General features: G+C 24.3%; 2 protein-coding genes across 2 annotated transcripts; one reads left to right on the top strand and one right to left on the bottom strand.

Moving 5' to 3' along the window:
- Nucleotides 1–114: 114 nt before the first annotated feature.
- On the top strand, nt 115–6,406 carry LOC132917425 (proteasomal ubiquitin receptor ADRM1 homolog). Its single transcript, XM_060978162.1, has 8 exons — nt 115–494; nt 1,366–1,482; nt 1,566–1,668; nt 2,165–2,273; nt 2,333–2,493; nt 2,560–2,655; nt 2,739–2,917; nt 6,052–6,406. The coding sequence occupies exons 1-8, from the start codon at nt 291–293 to the stop codon at nt 6,277–6,279; spliced, it is 1,197 nt and encodes a 398-aa protein (XP_060834145.1). The 5' UTR covers nt 115–290; the 3' UTR covers nt 6,280–6,406.
- Nucleotides 6,393–9,876, bottom strand: LOC132917430 (troponin C). The gene is given in 7 exon segments (XM_060978167.1): nt 6,393–6,501; nt 6,566–6,817; nt 6,884–7,027; nt 9,582–9,606; nt 9,699–9,734; nt 9,737–9,831; nt 9,834–9,876. Coding segments are annotated over 7 exon segments (609 nt in total). The 5' UTR covers nt 9,862–9,876; the 3' UTR covers nt 6,393–6,472.
- Nucleotides 9,877–10,903: the final 1,027 nt, after the last annotated feature.

The following is a 10,903-nucleotide window of genomic DNA, read 5'->3' as shown; positions in this document are numbered from 1 at the left end:
ATCGAGAAAGGCCACACTGAGTCCTTAATAAAATTCGTCATCTATTTCGTGATTGCACTGTATTATTGTATTTATCTTTAGTTCATCCGTTCACCGCATAGAGTATTACTCTATGGTTCACCGTGATAAAGCAAATTTTCATAGTTCTTGTTACTTACGATTAGGCAATAGTGTTATTACACTGTACAATTGGCTTTTCTACGGGCAATTTCTTTTTTTTTTTAGATATATTTAATTAAATTTAAATTTTAGTTTACTTTGTTTTAAATATATTCAAAATTACTAAAACAATGTCTGGAGCAACTGCACTTTTTGGAAATACTGCTGGTAGAAATCAGTCAAAGAATCTTATTGAGTTTAAAGCTGGAAAAATGAATATGAGAGGTAAAATGGTGTATCCTGACAAAAGAAAGGGATTATTATACATTCATCAATCAGATGACTCTTTAATTCATTTCTGTTGGAAAGATCGTTCATCCGGTGTTGTTGAAGATGTAAGTTGTTACTTGTTATACCAAAATTAATTTATCATGCAATATGATTTCTGCTTTTTATTTAAAATACTGCCTATGCATTTGTGTTTAAAATATACTTATTACATTAATATAATATAGTTAACAATTATTAATTGTTATTTTCGTTCTTAAATATAAATTTTAGGTTATGTTTAAATATCTTCATCAATTTTTCCTAATCATCAATAAACTGAAATAATTAAATAATATTTTAAATTAACTTAAAAATTCTGCTGAATGTGATATTAGTTTTGAAAAGAGTAGTGGATTTAACCCCACTTCTCCTTTTTATTCCAAAGTTTCTTGGTTATATTATTCAATTTATTAAAAAGTGTACAACTTTATTATATATAGTCAGTATTACCTAATGTATTTATAATTTATGACTTATCACTTTTTGAAACTAAGAGTATTTTACTTAAATTTGTATCATACTATCATATAATAAATCTTACCTTCATACTATATTCACTTAGATGTTATTTAGTTAATTTTAAAGATATTCTTACTACTTTCTGGTATAAAACTATAAATTTTAAAATATACTTATATTGAAACTAGGTTAATTATTAATTTCATTACAAGGATTAATGTTACCTAAAATTCCATTTTCTATTACATTTTATACTTGTGTAATTTTAAAATTATCATTGTAACATTACAAATAGGTACTTATTTGGAATAAGGCCTATATTAGTTTTAAAATTAATTTTATCATAGTTATTATTATTAATTGAGTATCGACAAGAACTTATGTATATTGATTTGTTTTATTCAGACATTGTTTATATTATTATATTATTATATTGTATTAAATAAGAAAAATTATTCAATTTAAATTATGTTATAGGATTTAATCATTTTCCCTGATGATTGCGAGTTTAAGTTTGTGCCTCAATGTACTACTGGAAGAGTTTATGTGCTGAAGTTCAAGTCATCAAACAAAAAGTCATTTTTTTGGCTACAGGTTATACATTTTAATAGTAAAATGTTGATAATAATTGTTTTATATTTTATTTATTATTTATAGTATGGTTATATATTTTATAGGAAGCAAAAACGGACAAAGACGATGAGAATTGTCGCCGTATCAATGATGTCATGAACAACCCTCCAGCACCTGGTTCAAATCGTAGTGGTGGCACTACCCCTGGTTTGTTTAACAGTTTTAAATAGTATATCTCATATATATTCATATGGATATTTATAGATTAATTTTTATATTGTTATATCTATATATTCTTAATTAATTACTTAAAAATTACAAAATTATGCTCTTTAAATAATAAGAAAATATTTATTAATTCTATATAAATATTAAAAAAAAAAAAAAGGCTAAATCTATATATATGAGAAATAGAAAACCATACTTAAGTATTATCTAAATGTATAAAACAAAAATGATTATACAGATTGTCTTACTGTATTTATTCTTGTATATTTGATTAAGTTCTTCAATATTGTTAAGAAGTATATGAAAACAAATTTTTGTTTTGAGCTAGGTTAATCTATAAATACTATAGATTTTACTTTTTGTGGCTCTACAATATTCAAATTTTTACTTATTAAACAATTTATTAAAAGGTGACAAACATGGTGAGATACTATACAAATTTAAATATATATTATAATTTTACCTATTTATTTAGATGGTGATTTGCAAAATTTATTGAGCAATATGTCTCAACAACAATTAATGCAGTTGTTTGGAGGAGTTGGTCAAATTGGAGGCTTATCATCTTTGCTTGGTACAATGAGGTAATTATTAAACAATAGTTATGAAATCATAATTCTTGAGTATTTAATATTTTATTTAGATCTAGTCAAACAGGGCGTTCAACATCATCAACTCATTCATCTAGTGCTCAACCCGCAAATACTAGCAGCAGTACAAATACAAATAGTGGCAGTAATCGAACAACTAGCACTAGTAGTTCTTCTCCTCCTCCTACAAATAATGTTACTACTGGACCTACAGGTGACAAAAAAATAATAATTTTATAAATTTTGTAATATATTTATTAAGATCATTAATAATTTGTAGAAAATCAAGAACAAAGAACTGGTATACAACTGAGAGACCTTCAATCTATGTTATCTGGATTGACTGGTGCTCAAGGAACAACTGAAAAACCACCAGGTCATACAAAAAAAAAATATTTTATTTAATAACCAACTGTATTCTTTGTTCTTAATATTAATTTTTATTGTTTTAAAATACAGTGGATCTATCAGCTGCTATGGATATGGAAAATTTACAAAGTGTAATTGAAAATACAGGTGCATTGAGTCAGTTAGCACAACATTTACCAACACCTGAAAGTACTTCAGATGCAACACCAACAAGTCAATCAACTCCTGATAATTTGAAAGATACGATTACTTCCCCACAGTTTAGACAAGTAAGTTTTACAATTTAAAACAAATGTTGAACTAGTAGTAGGTGAGGAGCTAAGTTCTTCCAAATATATATTATTAATCTCCTTAAAATTCACTCTGTACTTATTGTATATAAATAAATTAATATATACATATTTATTTAATATTGGAATTTTGATATTAACATTTACATTATAACAACAATTAGAGTTTATAATACAACAGTTGTTAAAGATTTTTGACATAATCAATTTTCTTCTTTTGTTATAATTCAAAAATGATTTACCCTAGAATCTTAAAACCATATTCACTAAATATTTATATAAGTAATTTTTATACATAGTATAATTTTCAAATTATTTTAACCCTTTCGAGCTATTTTAGGCATGTAAAATGTTTGGTTTATTTTTCAGTAAAAAAGTTCACTTTGTCAAAATACTTGAAAAGTTAATATAAGGTTCCTTATTAGTTTTAAATAATTCAATGACAATATGTATTATTATTTTTAAATTTTGAAGCAGAATATTTTTTTGGTGTATTTCAGTACATAAATATTGAAATTCAGATGAATAGTATATGAGTTATAAGTATTTAAAGTTTATAGGTATAATAATAATAGTTTATTACTTCAATAATCTAAATTTTGAATACGGTAGAACTTCTCGTCCACCAGTCCAGTTGATCCAACCATAGTATTATCAATATGAATACTTTAAAAATACATTTGGATTTTCCAATTTATAGTAGATATATAAAATTAATTCTCAGTTTATTATTTCCCTTTTAGCTTTTTTTAAATAATTTTTTATTAAATATTTATATACATGTTTACTTTTGTATAATGCTTACATTCAATTATTTAGTACATATTACATAATAAATAAATAACATTTTTCTGTATATTCTGATAGTCTGACCTTTTCTCCATTTCAACTATAACCATCACTATTTATTATTTTTCGACTATTATTCGTTTATTTTCAAACAAAAATAATAATATAAAAATATATTCTTTGTTGAGAATTTATTTAATCTAATGTATTACTAATAGTAAAATAAATTACACAAGTACTAAACCTATATGATACACCTTATCAAATCTTAAATCGTCATCAATTAGATCCAAACAAACTAAAATGCTTATTTAAGATGTATACAAAATAAATTATTAAATAAATTTTGTTTGTTAAAACAATTAAAACAGTTTAGAGTATTTTTTTATTTTTATTTTGTATACGTTTTAAATGTGTACTTTTTTTTTTATTTGGATTCTAAGTGAAATTTTGATAAATTTGTTTTGCATATTTTTAAAACCTTATTACAAAACATTTTTCTAAAAAATATATTTACTTTAACTATTTTTTATTGTCATTATTTTAAAAAAAAATTACCTATTGTATAACAGAATAATTATTTACTTTCCCCCCTTTTTTTAAATATTATAATTAGAGTGCGGATTTTTATATGCCACATAATATGCAGTAAAAATCATGAAAATATGTAAAAAAAAATATGCAGTCAAAATTATGAAAATATGTAAAAAAAATTGCAAGAATTTTTTATTTATTTTAAATTTACAATAAAACTTATAATAATTAATTACTTACATACTTAATAAAAAAAAAATTTAGGGAATTTTCTGAACTTAATTTATTTTTAAAATTTTATTTATTATTAAAATGAATAATCATATGCATTTCAAGTTTTGCTTCTATGAAGCTATGTCATTTATCGACTAACATATTTTTAAAGACTGAGAACGAACGTTCGACGTCAACCGAAGTTATTGGGACATATTTGAAGTTTACGTCGTAATCAATTATTTATCTTATAACTAAATATATATATAAATTATTATTTAGTGACTATGAAATTTAATTTTAATTTTTCTACTTGACAAAATATTTTTTTTTAATTTTCGCTTCAATATGCAATAAATTTTGAATTTTGCCAAAATATGCAATAACCTTTAAATATGCAGAAATATGCAAAAACAAATTTCACCATTAGCTTCAAATTATGATGATTCGTGGAGAAAATTGACAAAAATCCAAAAAAATTAAAAGGAAAAACATATGCAATTGCATAGAAATCCGCGCTCTAATTATAATGTATAGTTGCAAGATAAATGCTAAGAAATTGTATTTGTACCCTGTCAAGGGTTTTTTCCAATAGTTTTAAAAAATTCTGAGTATAAAAGGAAGTTAGAATATAAAACAACAAAAGTTATAACTAAAATTACTACATAAAATGAAACGTTAAAATAGTACAGTTAACTAATTCCTAACTTTGTTTTTGTAATACCATTGATCATTAATTAATTTAATAGCTTATATTTATTATTGATTTAAAAAAAATATTGCTTTTTCAATAACATTATTTAAAGTTGTTGATAATAATTACAATATTGTTATGTGAATAAAATATAATTAATAAAAAATCATGTGAAATCTGTCGTAATATTTTTGCTTTTGATAACAATCATGTTGGTTTGTTATAAAAGCTACTGCTAAATTTGTTTTAATTGCATAACAAAACATACAAAACCTAATCTATTTAAAAATATATCATATATATAAATAGTTTCCATATAAATGTGTTAAAATATATTTATATAGCATCCACACAATTCATCTATATTTCAAAGCATAATTAATCAAATAAGCAATGACCTGAAACCTAATGTTAGTTATAACTGTTATTGTTATAAAAATATTTGTTATTATTTTATCACATTGATGAACATTAATATTTAATTTATTAATTTATACGGCACTATAAGCTTATTTCTTTCAACTTAAATTTTTTGTTTATATGGATAAGTAATGAAGTTGTAGATAAATTAAATAATAAATATAATATTCACACCTAAATATTGGTAGTGTAAATTATTTCTAATTGCATAAATTATTAAATTTAATAAATTAATTTAATTCATACATTAGTATAAAAGATACTTAGACTTAAAATAGGTATTTTTTTCCCCCTTATAACCAATGACGCTGCGGGATCTGCTTCCGCGGCGCCGCTATCATTTATTGACAATATCATATATTTATACATACGTGGGGAATAGACGGGATAGGGATAGGTATTTAAGTTTTTATAGTTTTTAAAAATATATTTTTTTTTATTTATGTATCAAAATTATTTGTAGGCTGTAAGTATGTTTAGTAATGCTTTACAAACTGGCCAATTGGGATCTGTGGTTCAACAATTTGATTTAGGAGAAGGAGCAGTAAGTGCAGCTAATCAAGGAAACATGGAAGAATTTGTACGAGCTCTTCAACAAGCAAATATTAGTGCTGAAGAGTCAGATGATGCTTGTCCAATAAACCCAGAAAAACGCAAAAAACCAGATAATGATGATATTGGGTCAAAGTAATATTAATACCAATGTTTTATTATTTATTTTGAATGAATATGAATTTAGGCATTTATTACAGTTTTCTTATTCAATTAAATTTATAATATACTTATAATAAATAAACAATAAAAATTAATCCAGATGATTTATTGTTATCATCATTTTTAATCATTAAAAAAAGGTTTCAAATCCTCAAATAAAGCTTGTCATTTTATTCTCCAGTCATCATTTCCATAAACTCTGAAAATAAAATGTAATTTCAAGGTAAGTATTAAATATAGATTTTTAATGTTTTTATAATTACCATCAAAGTCAACTGTGCCAGATCCATCTGTATCAATCTCAGCAATGATGCCATCCAAGTCTTCTGGACCTAATTTGTCATCTAATGCTGCTAATATTTCTCTTAGTGTAGCAGTAGTGATATATCCATTACCCTCGCGATCATAAAGTCTGAAGGCTTCTTTAAGTTCTTCTTGCATAGCTTCAGCATCATCTTCTTCTAGAAAATGTGCAGCGATTTCACAAAACCCATCAAAGTTAACTTTTCCTGTTGCTATAACAAAATATATTAGTTATAATAAATAAATTCTTATTGGTACAGTTGTAAATATTAGTTTACCATCTGGATCGACTTCTTCTATAAGTTCGTTTAATTCTGAATCATCAAACAATTGACCCATAGTATTTAGTATGGTACTAATTTTTAACGTGTCGATAAATCCAGATTTAGAAGTGTCGAACATTTGAAACGCTTTTCGCATGACTTAAAAACAAATACAATTATTGACTTTTAAAATAATTATAATTTAAAATTCTAAAAAACTACAAGTATCCAAATTCAGAATGTATTTGTGTTTGTAAATATTCACATAAGTTTGATGTATTGATATCTCATTATTTTAAATTTAATAGGTATGTCAATATGATTATGTACAGTGATGCCTGTTTATAATATGACCTGTATAGTTTTTTAATTTATATGAAAAAGACAGGTTGGAACTATAAATAACACTTTTGATCATGTTTCATCAATTAATTATTAGTTATTATGTGCTAATAAACGATACAGGTTCTAAGTATAGAAGGATGGTGTATTTGAGAATTATCTTTCAAAATATTATGTAATTTAATGTGTGATAAATTTGTATTAATAAGTATATAATAAATAAATTAACAATCTAAAATGTATTACAAACTTACAATAATGATTGATCAGTATTTTGTATTAAATTAATTAATTTGTGCTAGTATAGCGTTCAATCTACCGCTCACATGTAATCTACCCATTACTATTATATTCAGTTCTATATTGGTAATTTGAAGGTGGTTCTGTTATTCACTCAGATGAGTGGCCCCCATTCCGATCTTTAAAAGCAGAAGAGTTCATTATGAAACTGTTAATCATCAAGAAAATTATGTTGACCCCTAACAGTTGCGTACAACAGGGTGTTGAAAGATCATGATTGGAAGCAAAAATATCTACCTATATTAAAGAAAGAGAGGCGTGCTTATCTATATGCTTCAGTCACATTTAGATCAGTATTATTGGAAGATGTGTCGGAAAAGTGAACCAGATTTGTTCATTGCTTTTTTAGAAGACATGCGGGCTACATACATAAATAATGACGACTAAATTGGCTAAAACAAAACTTATAAGTGGATGTGATTTAAATTTGGAAATACGTATAAAGCCCAACTCCTCGTGGTGTTTTTTGGGTAATGCTAAGCGGTTCAAAAATCGCGTTCACCAAAAACAGGCTAGTAGATCGCATGCTACACCAGAAACAAGCTGGTAGATTGCACGCTACACTAGCACCAATTAATTTGACCATAACTAACTAGTAACTATCTACAACATGAAAATCATAAATTATTTTATCCACCCTCCTCATCACAAAAATAAATAACTTAATAATACATTAATAAAAAAAAAAAAATTATTTCATTTCTAATATAACAGATATAATTATTAATTATATACAATTATTATATTCATGAAATTATTTTTGATATGCAATGCGTTTATTGTCTAACTCAAACCCATTTAAAAACCATTTGAAAACTGTTAATTCATGTTTTAATTTTTCTGGCTGAATTATTCAATATGATTAAAAACATAATGGATTACAATCACTTTATGTATAGTACTCTAAAAGTCTAAACTACACAATAATAATGTATTAACATTTAACAATTATAAATCATTTCAAAGAATGTTAAATACGTCAATATGCCATATTTACCCCAGCCAACTCATCATTTTCCTTATAATGTATGTTTCTAAAATATTGTATGAGATAACATGTTTTTGAAATTGTATTTTATAAAAAATAATATTTTCATAAACTTATAATATGCATGTAAAGTGAAATAAACTATATTACAGACTACAAAGTACTTGACTAAATTTATTTTGGTTTTAAAAATTTACAATTAAATTAGTTTAAGAGTACCTAATACATTTTAGAACTAGGTAGTTAATATTATAAAATAATAGAATAGAACGTACTTAGTTAAAAAAAAAAGATAAAAATGTTAATGTACTCTTTCTCTAAATATTTTAATAATTAAATTTGATAACTGTTAGAAAAAATTTAATTAAGAATATTTAAAATTATTTTTTATATGTTGGGTTATTAATTACAAACAGTACTAGCTATAATAAGTAACATTTATAATTTATGGTCGTCTAAAGTATTTAAATTTTAATAAACAAGTAACAGTTATAAACTGTCTTATTTGATTACAACATAAAAATAATAGGTATAACTTTTAATGTATTATTGCAATTTAACCAAACTAATATAATTTTCATAGTGAAACAAAATAAAACTTGGTTAAAATAAAAAGCATATTTTTTTAAGTACATAAAATTTTAAAATACTTTTTAATTTTTGTATAAATCGTTTCAATTTAAATCGTAAATGCTGTACACATATTTTAATAATATAATTGGTAATATTTTGAACATATGAAATATTGTTTTTATATTTTTTAAATGTAAATTTGATACGTAAATTAAATACGTCACAAAACTAGTGAAAATTAAATAAATCCTATTTTGTTATTTGATGTTGGTACATAGATGCATTTATGTATTTAATTTTTTTAATATTTTTAATTAAATCAATTTAATTAAACATTTTTGTTTTATTTAAAAAATTAAACTTAACGACATATTTTTTAATAAATGTAGTATCGAATAATATACGTTCATACTAATATGTTTCTTATATGTATAGGCAGATTACTAGTGTTACCTTACCTAGGTACTGTTCATTGAAATAAAACAATAAATTATATAATTGTAAACTTACTGGCTACTTTTTGGTCATCTTCGTCCTGCAACATAATAATACGTTTCCGTTGAGTATAAGTGCCTCTTTATTATAATTTGTCTTAGATATTTTTTTTACATAGATCAACATACTTACCATTTTGGTATCTGTCTGTGGCGTTAGTATAATAGTATATAGTGATGCTGATGAGGTTTGTAGTCCGAATCCCTAGGTAAATAGCTGTTTGATGCCTGTGTTCTAATTGGAGGGGAAAGCTTAGAAGACCCAAGAAAGAAATATGGTAAAAATAGATAGGCATTCCGCTGGCCTATTCTTACACCTCTACGAATATGAAATTTATGATATCACACCCTGCCATACTAGTGAAGAAAATACTTAACGCTAATTTACACATCACAAACGATTTTTTAAGAAATTGATCATTTCAAGCGAGTAATGACAGAAATTCTTTCATTTAACATTAAATTAATTTTATTTAATACATTCATAAGTTATGAAATTTCATTACTTCATCAAAAACGACCAGTTTTAGTTCAAAAGTAATTTTCCGTTCAGTTGGTTTTTAATATAATTGAAAAAAAAATGGATCCATATTGTGCATAGCTCATATATTTTAATTTCAGTTTACTTATGATGTTCAGACATGACGAGCTGATATAATAATAGGATACTATCTATATAGATGCATTTGCAAAATATGTTGTCATACCTACAGGTATCGTGGAACCGAAAAATATCGTGCAAATCATGAAAATAGCTAATGAGCCATAACTAAACACTATCCTAATACGCCCACTACTAAACATATTTTTGTACTGCAATATAAATAAGCTTCATTCTTTAGTTTTGCTGTATCTATGCTATAAATTTGTGTTGATGTCAACTTATTTAGGAAATTGGTAATAAAACGTACAGTTGGTAAAGTATAAACCTATCTATAAAATATGTTACTAAGAAAATACTTTATTACATGATTTATATAGATAACATAATTTAAATTTCTATCGATTTAACTTACATAGCAATTTATATGCTATAATAGTATGATATATTATATTAGCAATGATTATAAATAGTATTTATAATCAATGATATTGGCCATGAAAATATTTACCTACATGGCTACAGATGTATCATATATACAAAGAGTATTTGTATATAACTTATTATGTTTAAACCATAATTTCCTGAAGTTTGAACATTTTGTGATGATATAATAATTTGCAAGATGAACTTATTTAAAAATCAGAAAAATGATTTTATTTTAAATTCTTAGCAAAACTATGGAAATCTGGTGTCCACAATTATAAAGCCAATAACAATACAAAATTGCGAATATT

This window comes from Rhopalosiphum padi, chromosome 1 (assembly GCF_020882245.1).
Source record: "Rhopalosiphum padi isolate XX-2018 chromosome 1, ASM2088224v1, whole genome shotgun sequence".
Classification (NCBI taxonomy): domain Eukaryota; kingdom Metazoa; phylum Arthropoda; class Insecta; order Hemiptera; family Aphididae; genus Rhopalosiphum; species Rhopalosiphum padi.
Note: the sequence above shows the minus strand (reverse complement) of the source record. Positions and strands in the feature narration are given on the sequence as shown.

Excerpts from the sequence above, each read along its gene's own strand:
- LOC132917425 (XM_060978162.1), top strand. The coding sequence starts at position 291 with ATGTCTGGAGCAACTGCACTTTTTGGAAATACTGCTGGTAGAAATCAG. Across the intron at positions 495-1,365 it reads CATCCGGTGTTGTTGAAGAT|GATTTAATCATTTTCCCTGA; the intron begins GTAAGTTGTTAC and ends ATTATGTTATAG. Across the intron at positions 2,274-2,332 it reads TCTTTGCTTGGTACAATGAG|ATCTAGTCAAACAGGGCGTT; the intron begins GTAATTATTAAA and ends TATTTTATTTAG.